The following is a 15492-nucleotide window of genomic DNA, read 5'->3' on the forward strand; positions in this document are numbered from 1 at the left end:
GGGGGCGGGGCCGGGCCTGCGGGGGCGGGGCCGGGGGGCGGGGCCGGGGGGCGGGGCCTGCGGGATCGCGGGACCGGGGGCGTTCTAGGGGTGAGGCTGCTGCGCACCGCCCCTTTTCAGCGGAACCCGCGCTCCGGCTTCTGGGAACGCCTCCCCCCACTCCCTTTTCCTGCGAGGACCCCTGGGCCTCTCTCCCTACCCCGAGGGTCCCCCCTGCGCCTCTCCGCCCCCCAACCTCACTGTGAGATTAGCCAGGCTCGCCCGAGAGCAGCAGAGGCCGCCCTGGGCCCCCCGCTTCCGCCCCAGCCAGGCCCTTTCTGGCAGCCCGCCAGGGGGCCGGGCACACCCTCCATTCCCGGCCCGGCGGGGGCCCCGCCCTCCGAGACCCACCCCGGCTGCCGCGGACCGGGCTCCCGACCCCCTCGCTGGCAACCGGCGGGCGGCGCCGCGAACCCCGGGAGGGGCCCACCCTGCAGCGGCAGGTGCCGCAGCCGCCAACCGCTGGGCGCGGCCCCTTCCCGCCATCTGCCGCTGCAGGCCGGCCTTGCGGTTGGGGGCCCCGGGAGCTCTGGCCGGCGGGTGGGGGCCGCCAAACCTGACGCTCCCGCCCTTAAACTGAGAAGGGACTCAGGGTGCCAGCGGTCTTGTGGGGGTGACAGGCGTGCAGCACCAGGGGCAGCTGGGCCCTGGGGGCGAGACACACGCCTGCGCCTGGGGAGCAGGAGGAGCTGGGTCTCTGTTCGCCCGTGCACTCTGTTCCCTCGCTTTGTTGTTTTTATTTATTTATTTATTTATCTATTTATTTATACAAGCACTGGGTACAGTCAGAAGCACGGGAGGGTGAGAGAATTCACCAGAGCCAGAGCGGGGAGCAGAGCAGGCAGAAAGACCGAAGTACACTGCTGAGGGGAGCAGCGGGCGGCAAGAGAGGTCTGCGCGCCATGTGGGACCCTCCTCTGGTGGCCGGGGAGCAGCTGGGGATCGAACCGGCGCTGCAGAGGCCGCGGGCAGCTTCGCAACCCAGCGCTCAACCGCTGCGCCACCGGGGAGGCCCTGTTCTCTCGCTTTGTGTACCCCCGACCTCTTGTTTTCACCCTGATAGGGCTCCCAGGACTGTGTAAGGAAACTGCCTCCCTGACTCGACTCTGTAAGCCCCTCCAGAGTAGGAAGCTAGCTCCTACACACTGTCTCGGCTCTGGAAGGGCAGATGCGTGTAGAGGCTCAAAGCGTGCAGTCTGGGCTGCTGTTGCCAGCGCCTTAAAAAGTGGCGGGGGACCAGCAAAGCTGCCCGCGGCCTCTGCGATGCCGGTTCGATCCCGACTGCTCCCCGGCATCCCGCCTGCTCCCCGGCCACCGGCCACCAGAGGAGGGTCCTCCATGGCGCGCAGACCTCTCCTGCCGCCCGCTGCTCCCCTCAGCAGTGTACTTCAGTCTGCCTGCTCTGCTCCCCGCTCTGGCTCTGGGGAATTCTCTCACCCTCCCGCGCTTCTGACTGTACCCAGTGCGTGTATAAACAAAAAACAGAACAAACAAATAAATAAGTAAAACATGCCTCTATAAAAAAATTAAATAAATAAAAAAGTGGCGGGAGAAAGGGGAAGATGAACATTTGGCAGGTGGAATCCTTCAGTTCACTTCAGTATGGGTGCTTCACCTCACCTTGTGAGGCTGGTATTAACCTTCACTTTATAGACAAGGAAACAGCCCAAAGTGGTTAACGCACCTGCTTACTGTCAACAATCAAGAAGGGTGAGCAATAACTTCAACCCTGGTCAGTCAGGCTCCATGCCTGTTTTTTCTGTACAGCCCACAAGGGGAAGGACTTGTCAGCTGAGGAGTTTACAAAATTACAACAGTAAAGAAAAACAAACTGAGCATATAGTCCTGGCAGAAGTTTCCCCAGTGGAGGTTCTTGTTCACTATCCTGCCTAGCTTTTGCAGGGTCTGTCTCTGGTTGTGATGAACTGATTCCTGGGATGCGCAGGCAGTTAGTGGTGAGGCTGCTGAAATTGCCAGGGATCTTTGAGGAGATATAAAGAACAGAATGGAGCTAGCAGCCTGGAATTAGTTTCACCTGACTGCCAAATGGAAGTATCTGAATTCCAAAGACTCTTATACCCATGAGTTTTTGCTCAGTCCTGGTAAAATTCAAGGGTATATTAAAAGGATGATGTGTGTCACTTAGAAAGGAGAGATTTCCTCTAAGAAGAAATCTCTTTAGGGTTTCCCTGGTGGCACAGTGGTTAAGACGCAAACTATGAAGCTTTAGGGCCTCCCTGGTGGCGCAAGAGGTTAAGACACAACCTATGAATCTGTCTGCAGCCTCCGCAGCAGCCCCTGCAACGTGAGTTCGATTCCCCAGCTGGCCATGGAGCAAGCCATGTGGTCCAACAGACCTCTCCTGTCTCACCTGCTGCTCCCTCAGCAGTGTATTTCAGTCAATCTGCCTGTTCTGTTCCTCGCTCTGTCTCTGGTGAATCCTCTCATTCCCCACCCCTCACACACCTCTGGCCTCTACCCCAGCTCTTGTATGCATAAATAAATTAAAAAAAGAAGAAATCACTTTAAATTCTCTTGACACAGGGTTTAAAAACAAAGAAAAGCAAACAAAAAGCCTTTCTTTTGGAAGGAACCAGGCAGATCAATTATTGTACCTCTGGATTTCTAGCAAGCAGCTGGTCCAAGTTCTAAGATGTCCTTTGGACAAATTAGAGAATGTATGGGTTCAGATAAGTACATTTTATTTTTTTTTTTTATTTTTTTTTTTTAATTTTCTATTCTTTTTTTTAAGATTTTATTTATTTATTTATACAAGCACTGGACACAGTCAGAAGCGCAGGAGGGTGAGAGAATTCACCAGAGCCAGAGTGGGGAGCAGAACAGGCAGATGATGAAATACACTGCCAAGGGGAGCAGCAGGCGGCAGGAGAGGTCTGTCGCGCCATGTGGGACCCTCGCCGAGGACTGCGGGGATGGAACCGGCGCTGCAGAGGCTGCAGACAGCTTCGCAGCCCAGCACTCAACCGCTGTGCCACCAAGGGAGGCCCCAGATAAGTACATTTTAAAAGGTTGTTTCACATCAATTTCATCGGAAAAATATATAGCTGTATTTCAGTTATTTGTAAATATATGTCAGCAATCAAATTGATAAGAGTTTGTTAATATCATACCAGTAAACAATTGTATTAACAGTTTTGGAACTTAAAAGTTTTAAATAAAATTGTGTTTGAAACAATGAAAAACATACAAGAATGCCAGAAAAAAAAAAAAGGGAAACATCAGGTAATAAAAACAAATATGAGGAAAAAAAACACTTCAAATGTCTGGTTATTTCTGCTAAAATATGAAGTAGGTTGGATGTATTAATGACTCTTCCCCACCCCATGCAAACACAAAATTATCTGGTTGCATTTTCATTTGGCGCTAGACCTTTCTGAGCAGGCTTAGGCTGCAGTTGAGTGAGGCCTCACTTCACGGGATGGCTGGCACTGTGACCAGCAGCGGACCGTGGCTGCAGTCTGGTAGCTTGCCTTATCTACTGAGCCCTTGTTTTGCGCTAGATGAGGTGATGACACAGATGATAAGATCAGTGCCCTCGTTAAAGTAGCCAGAGTAAATGTTGAAATTTGTGGTTTGTTTGAAAAGGCCCTGGCCAAGGCAGTTTCATCTGCAATGTAGGCACCGTGGGCCTGCCAAAGCTGGTGTGGATCCCAGCAGGAGGTCCTGTCCCTCCACCAGGGCTGCCCTAGCTGAGAAGAAAGTGAAAAAAAGGTTTTTTGATTTTAACATTTAATAAAAAGTTGAACTCTTAAAAGAACTCAAGGAAATTTAATGAATATAATAGTTTTTCTATAGAACTTTTCAAGATTCAGTTATTTATGCATACAAGAGCTGGGGTACGGGCCAAAGATGCAGGGGTTGAGAGGATTCACCAGAGACAGAGTGGGGAGCAGAACAGGCAGACTGACTGAAATATACTGTGGAGGGGAGCAGCGGGTGAGTCAGGAGAGGTCTGCTGCGCCATGTGGGTTGCTCTCTGGACCTCCAGGGATTGAACTTGGGGATCAAATTCGTGCTGCAGAGGCTGCAGATTGCTTCACGGTGCGGTGCTTAACTCCCTGCGCCACCAGGGAGGCCCCCAGAACATATAGTTTTAAAGATGATGTAAGGTTGAAGTGCTTTAAACCCACGTGAGGTATGAATTGAACCATACATTTTGAAACTTTTATGTCTTTTGATGTTATTCTCTCTCTTGGTTTATAAAAAGGGGGGGTGGGGATTGTAAGAATGGCAACAAAGTCAGAAATATTTTAATCATTTGTAACAACAAAATCAGATTAGAAGTTTTAAATGGATTTTTGTTGGTAAGTAGCAAATCCTGTATTTTAAATGTTGAATCAGAACAACACCATTAGAGTTGAAAGATCCTTCTTCACTCAACCATAAAAAGGAATGAAATACATTTATCACATGAATGAACCTTGAAAACATTATGCTAAGTGAAAGAAGCCAGTGACAAAATGCTATAAATTGTATGTTTCCATTTACACGGAATGTCCAGAGTAGGAAACTCTTATAGAAATAGAAAGTAAGGTTGGGGGTGGTGGGGAATCGGGTGTGACAGCTAAAGTGTAGAAGTGGGTGGTTGTTTGGGCGGTGATGATAATCTTCTAAAATTGATAAACTAAAAGCCACTGACTTTCTTTACTCTTAAATGGTTGAATTGTGTGGTATGTGAATTAAATTTCAATAAATGAGCTACCAAAACAAGAACAACAACAATGCAAACCAGACCATGTTAACATCCTTTCAAGGACTGCTCCTGGTACTTTTGTTGTAGAGCAACCCCGATACAAAACGGGGTGCCTGACTGTGGGTCCTCACCCGCGCGCTTAAAAGGACTTATCAATGCTCTACTGCAGGCACACGCGAAAGGTTAATAAAAGGTTTATTTACAAGGGAAGGGGAAATGAGGAAATGTACAGCTCTGGGAGAAAAGTGGGAGACAAAGTTTTAAATGAGTCCTGCCCGATCCGCCGATCAGGAATTCCAAAATGGCGCTCTCAGAGTTCGCCGCCAGCCAGGAGCGGTGAAGCCAGGAGGCGAGTGATCGCGAGCCAGAGAGAGCCCAAGGCCCACGTGTTTTGGTTTTTATATCCAACCTGGCTGCCCAACTCCACCCTCAGGTCCCAGCCACCCTCCCTTTGGTGGTGATGGGATTTGTCTTTCCCAATGTCTTGATGGCTTTAGTCTGGAGTGGGGGTGGGGTCCACAAAGCCTGTATGGGATTAACTCAGGACATCATTTCCCCCTAAGACTTTGAATAAATTCTAAATTTATTCCAAAACTTCTCATGAGATATATGAGATGTCAGTGAATCTTTATAGTCTGAATTCATACATAGTAGATTAAATGTCATAATTATGCTGATTTACATACCTTCAGCAAAGTCAACGGATATACGTATTTTATAGATATCTACAGGAATTCTTAATATAGCACTTCTTAATACTACATGTTTATTGTTTTATATCTTTCTACTCTAAATATCAAGTCTTTTCATAGGATGAGTTAAATCTCTTTCCATTAACCTCTAAAATATAGGTAACAAAATATCAATATAAAAGAAACAAGATACATACTAGACTAACACATAAAATCACATGACTAACAGTCAGCATAAAACTTGTAATGTTTATTCTTAGATATATAAAATGAAATGCAGGGCCTCCCTGGTGGCGCAGGAGGTGAACCACATGGCACAGCTGACTTCCCCTCAGCAGTGTATTTCAGTCAATCCACCTGTTCTGCTCCCCACTCTGTCTCTGGTGAATCCTCTCACCCCCCACACCTCTGGTCTGTACCCCAGTTCTTGTATGTATAAGCAAATCTTTATGCAGATCAACTCAAGATAAAAATAGTGCTGATTGCTTAAAAAAAAACAACTGTTAAAAAAAAAAGAAGTAACCTAGTGGCCAATATTTTTTTTTAGGCGGCTCTTTGCTGCATCGGGATAGGCTCTAATGAGCAAATTCCAGTCACTATTAAATGTTTCCCAAACTACAACACCACACACTTTTAAGATTATTTAAGTTATACTCCACCAGCAGCAAGTTTTTTAATGACTGTAAAGCTAACATTTGGAAAGAAAAAAGACACCAAGTAGTAATAACAAATGGTATAACCAAATTATTGCTGGTGAAAACTAATAGTGAGAAGTGAGAAAGGTAGGGCTGATTACTCCATTCAAAATATTTACTCTATAAATATTGTATTATTTGCAGGAATTGGAGCTCTCATATCAGTATAAGATGGTAAACTTGAAAAACTGGTCTCTGAGTGAATATTTAGTGTTGAAACTTTCCTAGAATGGGTGAATAAAGTTAAGAGCATGTAGACAGAGTTTTCTGCTAGAAACCCAGAGTTTTTGAAGGCTTCTTTTCTGCAAAGGTTGTATGTAGCAGTTTCCCTACAAACTTTCTCATTTTATTCAGAATTTCAAAGTGCAATTGAAGAGGAAACCAGTCAGCTCCTGTTGTGGCAACATGATTTATGTTTTGATGTTGATTCTGTAGTTGCTTCCTCAACAACCACTTTAAATAATTCTGTACTTTCATTTGTTCAGAAGCATCACTGAATTTTCTCTTTGCAAGTTGTCTAGGAGAGTATAACATGGGGACATATACACAAACATCCCCACAAGCCCTTGCTGTTCCTTAATATTTGCAATGCTTTATGGACACTTATAGTGTTGTGAGCAACCTTACCTTGTAGTTCTATTTGATCAAATAGTTCTATTTGTAGAATCAGGCATTTCAAAATAATTTGCCCAAGCCAGTCAAATCAAAAGAAACTTTTAAATATGGATTTTATTTGAAAACCCTCACACCAATTTTTGGTTTTGCTTTAATTTGGATTTTCCGGTTTGCATATGTAGATGATCTCAAATTATAATTTAAATTTAGGAACGTGCTGAGGGTGAGTAGATATTCACTCTTTTCTGGGTATGAGGAGTCAGGATGGAGAGGAGACACTGCTGGACAAGTCCTGTGAGGTGGGATATTTCACATCTCTTGTAAGACATTGAGGTGTGAGGATTCCCAGTGAATTAAGTTGTTAATCAGGTGGGTGGGTGAGGGGTAAGCTTCAAACCTGGTTCTGTCATTAGAGCCACCCTGGCTGCCAAGAAGCAGAAAAAAGCACTGTATTCTGGGTCCTCATTATCAACCAGAGAGATGTCCAAGCTTCTGCCCAGAAGGAGGTCATCGGTTCCAGCTGCCTCTGACAGATGGTGGAGCAGCCTTTCAAGGCAGAGCAGGCAGAAGGCCGTGTGAGTTCCTGGGGGTGGGGTGGGGGGGGGGGCAGATGTGGCCCAGTCATGACGAAAGGAAGCCTGAAGTGAGGAAGGAAAGTTCTGCCCAAGAAGGAGCGGGCAGAGAATTGGCAAGTTCTCAGTCCCACACCCAAGTGTAGATTCCTTTATTGAGTCATAATAATTTTCCCAAAATTCTGAGTCCGGCCACTTTAGACTTTCAGCCTGGCATTTACCTCCTTCTCCCCACCAAGCCCCATGCCCTCCAAGGCACCTCAGAGTCCACTTGGGGAGCGGGGCTGCCTGGGAGTAGGGCTCCCATAGGTCACCCTCTGTCACTCCCAGCTCCGGTTCCTTGGGATTCACCTCTAGACAACTGTCTTTCAAAAGAATGTTTTCTGGCAGTTCCTTACTGCCTTGTCCAAGGAAGTGTCCTTATATTTATATTTGTACAGGGTTTTGCTTTTGTGAGTGCTTTTACATCCAGCCTCTCACTTAATCCTTGTAACTCTGCTGGTGAGGTAAGGAGCGGGGTGGGGTGGCGTGGGGGCGGGGTGGGGGTGTGATTATTCTCATTCACAGGAAAGGGGGTTGAGGCTGCCTTCTGGATTCTCCAGTGTCGTCAGCAGACATCTCACATGCCCCCGGAGTGCTGTTAGGGCACAGGTTCTAAGTTTTCTCTTTTTTCCCCTCTCTCACATTTCCTAGAATCCCTGTGGATTCTAAGTGGCAGACACTTTACACTCAGGGCTGAGAGTCCTGATTAATTGCAGGCTGCAGTCACAGCTTTGCGTTGCCTTGGCAGTGTCCCTCCTTAGCTGGTTTCCAGTGTGTCCTGCGCCACTCCTGCCCCTCGCTTGCCGTCTTTCCGGTTCATAATTCATCTTCTCATCAGATTTTTAAGGGGACATCAACGTGGAAGCTTCCATTTTATCCAAATGGGTCTGTTTTGGGTGATTTTCTCTTGCCTAAATGTTAGGCATCCAACCTGACGGGTTTCAAAAATTAATATAATTTATTTTCCGTCTTGTCAGTGCAAAGCCAAGGTACTCTTAAGACAAAGCACTGAAGAACAGAATCCTTCCTCTTCTATTTCTTGAACTAGTAGCGAGTAAACATTCCTGTAAACACACGTGGGGCTTGTGTCCTTGTGTGCGTGGGCCACTGTTTGATTCCATTCTTAACGGGCTTTGCTTCAGTTGGAATCAAGTGGTCTTGTCTTACTCAAACGGAGATTCCCTTAACAGCTGGACTTTCATCAAAGCCCGTTTCAACTGCTCATAGGTCACGAACATCAGCACGTTCCAGGCTCCCAAACGCAAAAAGGAAGGTGTGAACCTGATGAGAAAAACAACCAAACTTCAGGCGGCACGGACCCAGAGTCCCAGACAGTTCTACTGCGCCCCCCCTTTTTGGGGGTCGGAGCCAAAGGACATAGACCTCTGGTAGAAACCAGCACTTTTTTGAGATTTGTTCGGGTTTTTCCTTCTCTGCCGCAGAAATGTAGGTGGAAGTTGGAGTCAGGAAGGAGAGAAAATTAACCATCTGAGCCAGGTCACTGCGGCAGGTGGTTAATTGTCACGCCTCCACGAGGTAACTGCGATGGTTGCCAGGTTTCTGTTTCAGAAACTCAGGCTGCCACAGTGAGCCAGTGTCAGATATGGGATTCAGATGAGCCGTCTGACCTGCTCCTGGTGTCCCAGGGCTCATTTACATCCCGAGGGGCCACCTCTGAGGAGGCCAGGGCCCAGAGGAGCTGGTGCGCCACAGGGGCAGAGACAGTGTAACACCAGCTTAGCTAATTGCCCAAGAATCCCCACCTCAGCTGCACCTCACAGACTCAGGAGGCTTCCATGCCTGGCCCGGCCCTCCTCTTGAGCCTCTCTTTCTGCTAACCCCTCCTGTCCCCTCTGCCCCTGCTACTCTTATTCCATGCCTTTGCCCATGTTGTTCCTTCTGCTTGGATCTTCTCTCCTCCTTGCCTGGCTGACTGCTCTGGGCTTTGCAAGACTCAGTTTGGGCACCACAGTCTCTTGACAATTCTCCCTTGCATCCTCTGCCAAGACGCTTCACAGAGAGTGCAGTATTGGGGCAATGAATGTGAACTCTGGTGTCAGACCTGGGTTCAAATCCCAGCTCCACCATTTTCTAGTTTTATGAATGACCTTGAACAAGTTACTTCATTTTTCTGAGGCTCAGTTTCCTCTATATCATGAGGTAAAAAAAAAACAGTGTCTTATTGTGTCGTCATGAGGATTAAAGAGGTTAATGTACTGCACACAGCATGGGACCTGGCATCTGTAAATGCTAATAAATATCACCTATTCATCTGCTGCTCTTTGAGGGGAGCATGGCACAGCTTGGTTATGCTAGATGCTTAATATGTGTTTACCAAGTGAAAGAATAAATGGATAAAGCTGAAGATGGTAGGAAAAGAACAGCCTGTCATATGCAATTGTTATAGGATGTCATTCCCAGGGTTGAGACCCTGGCTGCTTGTTGGGCCCAGTCTAACACTGGGCACCAGGAAACTCTCTGTGGAAGACAACGTAGTGGGAGGTGAGGAGACGGAGCAAAGTGCCTAGTAGTGGGATGGATGACAACATATTGGGTAGTGCCTGGGGGTCTAGGTGGGGGTCCGGGGATGAGCTGGGGCTCTGCCATTTTAACTTTGTGATCCTGGACAAGTTACTTGGCCATTCTGAGAATCAGCTTCTTCCTCAGCAAAGGTGGATACTGCCTGGCTCAGGGGGTTGTTGAGATAATATATGTAAAGTGCTTAGTATAAGGCCTGATGCTTAGTGATTGATCAATCATAATGATTGTTTATAATCTATGTTATGGAGTGCTGACTTTGTGCTAGGGACTCTGGGCCGTGAAAGATACATACATCACCACGAGTCCTTGGCTTCAAGGAGTTTGCTCTCTAGCAAGGGGGTAATTTGAATTTACAAACACCATAATACAAAACAGGGTATGGTAGATCCACAAAAATGGTATTAGGATATATGGCTGAAGTTCACAGGGTGGAAAGAAAATTGAGCCCTGAGGTGTTAGGGAGGAGGAGACATTTGAATGAGTCTTGAAGGAAGGCCAGAATGCAGGGTGTGTAGTAGGTATGGCGTTCCATGCGGAGGGAATGGTAACTGTCAAGATGCAGAAGCGAGAAAATGCTGGGCATTTCTGTTGCCTCAGTGGTGCTCCTCGGTCCTGGCAGCGTTCAGAGAAGTTGCAGCCTTACCAACGGTCTTTTCCTCCTCTACCCAAAACATTTGGGGATTGACTGTACCTTTACCTCTACCTAGAATCTGGGTTTTCGGGTAAGCCTTCCTTAACCTCCAAATCAGATTTGGCCCACAATTTAAAAAAAAAAAAAAATCCTTAATTCTTTATACTTCCCTCTGCGGCATTTATATTTGTGCTAGTCACAGCAGGTAGGCATGTTATCAGCGCAAGGAGGAGGGAGGGAGAGAGGGAGGAGAGAGGGAGAGAGGGAGGAAGGAGATCGAGGAGGCAGAGACTCACCCCTTATAGAAGGCTGTGGGGCCCTCCTGGGCCACCATCTTCATCATACAGTCCAGGGGGCTGCGGTACTGGCCTGGGGGCGAGTTCATATACCGGGTCTTGACCACATCCACAGGGGACGCCACCACGGTGGCGCAGAAGCCAGCCCCAAAGGCAGAGACAAAGTGGCAGGGGAAGTTGTCTGTAGCAGGGAAGCGAAGAGCAAATACTGGGCTGTGAGATGGGGTGCCCTCGCCCTCTGTTCTACCCGAATTCATCCTTGTCCCCCACTACCCTGAACTGAGCAGGACGGTAATTTCCACATCTCCATTGCCCAGGGCAGAGCTCTTGGTCAGTACGGGCGAGATGGAAGTGGCCACCCCAGAGCTGGAAGGTTATCCCCTCCAACCACCTGGTTTGAGGAAACTGAAGTCAGAGAAGGTGAGAGACCCTCCCTTGAAGTAGGCGCTGCTGGCAGCCAGATCTCTGCCTTCCCCACCTGCTCTCCTATTTGCTCTCCTATTTGTTATGGTGATGTGGTGGGCACTTTTTAACTGGGCGCTGCTTCTCTCTCCTGCTCCTTCCACATCCCGATTGCCTCTGGGTGATGCCCACTCTGCAGAGATCAGGTTCCCTCCCTGCGGGGGCAGGACATCTGCCTGGAGCCCAGGGCCTCACCGGTGAGCAGGTGATACTCTAGCAGCTTCTCCTTGATGATGTCGTACGTTACCATCTCTGCGCAGTTGACGATGGCATTCCTTGTGATGTTAGGCACAGTTCCTGTTAGGAAGGGGGTGAGGTGATAAGTGTGGACTAGGAACCGTGAATGCCCTGGCTACAAGGCCTTAGGCTCCACTAAGGGGGGCATAGTGCCTAATTCTGGTGGTTTCAGAAGAACCCACATTCCACACTTCCTCTCCAGAGTCAACAACTTCAGATTATCACTGTCCACCTTAGAGTCAGAAAACAGAGAGGTCCATTTGCATTTATTTAGTCCGCATTTTGGAGGGTAATCTGCACTATCCACGCATATTAAAATATCTCCCTGAGGCCTAGCTGGAGCTGGGAAGTCTTTCTTTGCAGGAGGGAGGTGGGTCTCTCGGAGCAGTGGTGGGATGTGGCACTGGTGGCATCAGAGCATCAAGACCAAACCCCTTGTTTTACAAATGAGGGCTGGGCTCTGGGGGGGCACACAGCAACTCCTGGGCAGGATGTGACTGAGGTCTGCCCTTAACCTTCACGGAGTCACTCTTTCTTCTACAAGGATTGCCACTTCTGGCCACAGGTGGGAGAGACTCCAATGTTTGTCCAGGTGGCTGCCATTTAGACATGGAGGGAGCCATAAAGTCTTGCTGGCAAAGAAGCTCCCTCCTCATTGTGCTTACCTGCTGCCCAGCCCTCGTGGCTGCCTCCTCCAACAGCCGCTGTTTCTGCTCCATGTTCTGTAGCTGCCCCTCTCAGGCTGTGGCTGGGGAAGCCCTTCCTGAATCACTTTCCCTCTAGAGCAGCCTTGGTTTCTCCTGCCACTGGACCTGTATGTCTCTGTGAATCTAGCGCATTCTGCATGGTGGAAGAGCTACTCCTTGGCCTAAGTCATCTCTTTTGTTTGTGAGAGCTGAGAGGCGTTGGAAGTATCTTTTGTTGGTGTCTGTCTCCCTCAAGGCAGCCTGCACACTGTGAAGGGTTGGCAAGTTGAACTGAATTTGGGGCGCTGTGGAAGGTCAGTGAGAGATTTTTGGTTGAGAGTTTCTTTCAGAATCACTGGGATTTCCTTCCTTGCTCAATTCCCTGTCCTGTTCCTAGGGTAGGGGAAGCTCTGTCTGAAGCCCCCTGAGCCTGGAGCCCAAACCTACCTTTCCACAAACCCCTGACCCCTTCCTCCCTGGCAATGGTCCTGTATGCGTCCATTGTTCCTCTGTATTTCCTGTTGCTCCCAGATCCAAGGTGTATGCTGGCCTGAAATCGCACCTTCACCACATCAGTGGGCTGGGCACACATGACCGCCATGGCCCCTGTGGTGCAGCCTGCCAGTATCCGGGTAGTGATGCTGGAGTCTGCAAAGAAGCAGGAGAGAGAGAATGGGGTGGTGCCCCACCCACACCCAACGCCTCTCTAGACCTGATGCAGTTCTCCCTGCCCCGTGCCTGCCTCTTCTTCTGAGTTGGGGTTTTAGAGCTTCCTTGACAGTGGCTCAGAGTCTTCTCATAGGTCTATTACCAGCTTTCCAGGCTGCCCCACCCTGGTTTCCTGACACTCAGACCAAGATTCTGCTTCCTTCCACCCCTTGGTGTCCTCAGGGTCTTGGGGACTCACGGTCGGATCCTTTGGGGGTGTAGAACTGCTTGACAGAGTCGTATAGGCCAATGCGGATGGAGGCGAAGCCCATCTGGCGCTGCAGGCCGGCGACCAGCCCATTGTAGGGGCTGAGGGGGCCCTCGGTGCGCACCATGGTCAGGATGGTGCCCAGCACGCCACGGTACTGGGTGCTCCGGGCTGCCTGGTTCTCCCCCTGGATCTGAGGGACACCCCCACAGAGGTGTTAGGAACTTGGTGTGGTGTGGGTGGGGCTGCACGCAGAGGGACTTGTCTGGGGCAGGCCTTGGGAGAGAGCATCATGGCAGCTGGCGAACCCCAGTAAGAAAAACTGAGGTTTGGGTAGCAGCTTACAGCTCACAGGCTGCTGTACAACATGTGGCATTTGATTTTAAGAGCAAAGGGAGGGCAGATTGTTCTCCCACTGCAAATGGTCAGTGGCTCCCCTGCGGTCACACTTCCTTTGCTTCACATCTTATGATTCACAAAGTAGGCCATGAACACCCCTTCAAGGCCTGCCAAGGAATTATGATTTTTTGTCTTGGGTGATGGCGATGGGGCGGAGGCAGGCAAGCGTCTTAAACAGCAGCATGTGTGAAGAAGAGCGGCTGCTGCTGTGGTGGAGAACTCAGCCCTTCCTTGTTGGCAACAACAACGCTTGGCCAAAGGGCACTTACCTGCAGGCGGACCTTGGCTGTGTCCAGTGGAAAGGTGAGGAGGTCTGCAAAACAGGCTGCTGTGCCTGCCCCCAGGAACTTCACAGCTGTTGTGGGAGGCACCTCCGAAGGCTTCAGTCCAACCATGGTTCCAGAAGGTTCTGCCTGATCCCTCAGGGGCTCAGGGGAGGTCCGAAGAGAGGCTGCCCTGCAGCCCTGACTTCAGTGCAGGGAGGAGGCTGTAGGAGTCAGATGGAATCTGTGCCATTGGGGTCTCCCTCCAGGCTCCCTCAGCAGGGGTGGGGGTGGAGGGAGGGTAAAGGTGAGGGATTGGGGGTTGTTTCAGAAATGATCATTTAGTTGGGTGAAATAGGCTTGTATTGAAGGAAACTGAGGCTCAGTCAGGGGCCAGTCTTGGTTCTGTCTCCACTCTAAAATTTTGTTCTCCTCCCCCGCGATCAGGCTGCTTTCCTGGGAAAGGCCTCCTTGAGGTGCGTGGACAGCCTTCTGAGTCTCATTACTTGAGGCCTTTTGTCCCAAATAAATGATTGTGTGCATTTTAGTGATCACCGAGCTATATAAAGGGAATTATGTGCCAATTCTGGAATGCTAGGCCTGCCTAGTAGATGTAGGAGGAGGTTTTTGGACAGAGACCTACCTGCATCCAAACATATGTAAATAGAGCAGGCAGTTCCTCTATTGTAAAGCTGTCCAGCTCCCCCCACCCTTCTATTACTCTTGACAGTCTTTCCCAGGGCCTGTGTGCCCTCGTTAGGACCCACCCCACCCTAGGTTCTTTACTTGGCACTCAGGGAAGCCCAGAGACGAATAAAAACACTCGAGTGCCTGGCCCACAGGAAATTCCCAAGGAGTCTGTGGGGACACAGACACACCCACAGATCACTGCTGTGCAGTAGACGAGACTAATGTCCAGGAAGGACCCAGGGCGGGAGAGACTTCTTTTTTTTTCATGAGGTGGAATAAGAGCAATTTCAAGGTACAAGGCGGAAGAAAGGCCATGTGAGTTAAGCCCTGAGTGGTGGCCAGGGTTTCAGCAGCTGGAGCCTTGGGAAAGGGCTGAGCTGGTGTGAGTCTGGGGCACAGCTGAGGGTAGGAGGAGGAAACGACCACTGGGCCTTGCAGCGGAGCCTGGCACACCATCTCATAGACTTCTCCTGCCTCGTCCCCTGCTGCTGGATAAGCAAACTGAGGCTCAGAGACATTAGCTTGCTCAGCCACTAGTGTCAGAGTCTGGCTCACTCTGCTATACCAGACTCGAAACAGCCCTGGAAAGCAGACAGGGCAGCCTTAAATCCATTTTACAAATGGGAAAACAGACACTGAAAGACAGGAAGAGACAGACTGTGGCACTGAACTCCAGCCATTTTCTTCAGGGGGTAAAAATCTTCCTGTCACCCTTCTACTCAAGGGCCCCGGGGGACAGCCACCATCTTGCCTTTGTATGGAGCATCCAAGCCCTTTGCAGTTACTAAATTATGTGCAAACCTTGTCTCCGGGGAATCCAGTGGCTAGGCCCACGGGGCAACAGCTGGTGTGAAGGCCAGGTAGGCATCACTGCCCAGGTTGGCAGATGAAGGAAATGAGCCCAGAGAGGCTAAGGCTTGGCACCTCCCAGTCAGGTATCAGGATCCCTCTGGAGTGCTCCTCCTACAGCCTGGGCCTCCATGAGGGGTCCAAGAGGATCTG

General features: G+C 49.5%; 1 protein-coding gene and 1 long non-coding RNA gene across 6 annotated transcripts in view; one reads left to right on the plus strand and one right to left on the minus strand.

The window, feature by feature from the left end:
- The first annotated feature begins 7524 nt into the window (after positions 1-7524).
- Positions 7525-15492, plus strand: part of LOC119255620 (uncharacterized) — a 37884-nt gene continuing 29916 nt past the window's right edge. For all 5 annotated transcript variants that reach the window (XR_005127502.2, XR_005127503.2, XR_008553506.1 and 2 more), the window contains exons 1-2: positions 7525-7833; positions 11155-11257. This is a non-coding gene — a long non-coding RNA (uncharacterized LOC119255620). The remainder of the gene's footprint in view (positions 7834-11154; positions 11258-15492) is intronic.
- On the minus strand, positions 8475-15318 carry UCP3 (uncoupling protein 3). The gene is made up of 7 exons (XM_037522957.2): positions 15292-15318; positions 13807-14024; positions 13130-13331; positions 12670-12870; positions 11495-11596; positions 10838-11018; positions 8475-8650 (listed from the first exon to the last, which is right to left on the minus strand). Exons 2-7 carry the CDS (start codon positions 13930-13932, stop codon positions 8533-8535), a joined length of 930 nt encoding a protein of 309 aa, XP_037378854.1. The 5' UTR covers positions 13933-14024; positions 15292-15318; the 3' UTR covers positions 8475-8532.

The sequence above is a fragment of the Talpa occidentalis genome, unplaced genomic scaffold (genome assembly GCF_014898055.3).
Source record: "Talpa occidentalis isolate TD23 unplaced genomic scaffold, MPIMG_talOcc4v2.1 talOcc4.3, whole genome shotgun sequence".
In the NCBI taxonomy this organism is placed as follows: Eukaryota; Metazoa; Chordata; class Mammalia; order Eulipotyphla; family Talpidae; genus Talpa; species Talpa occidentalis.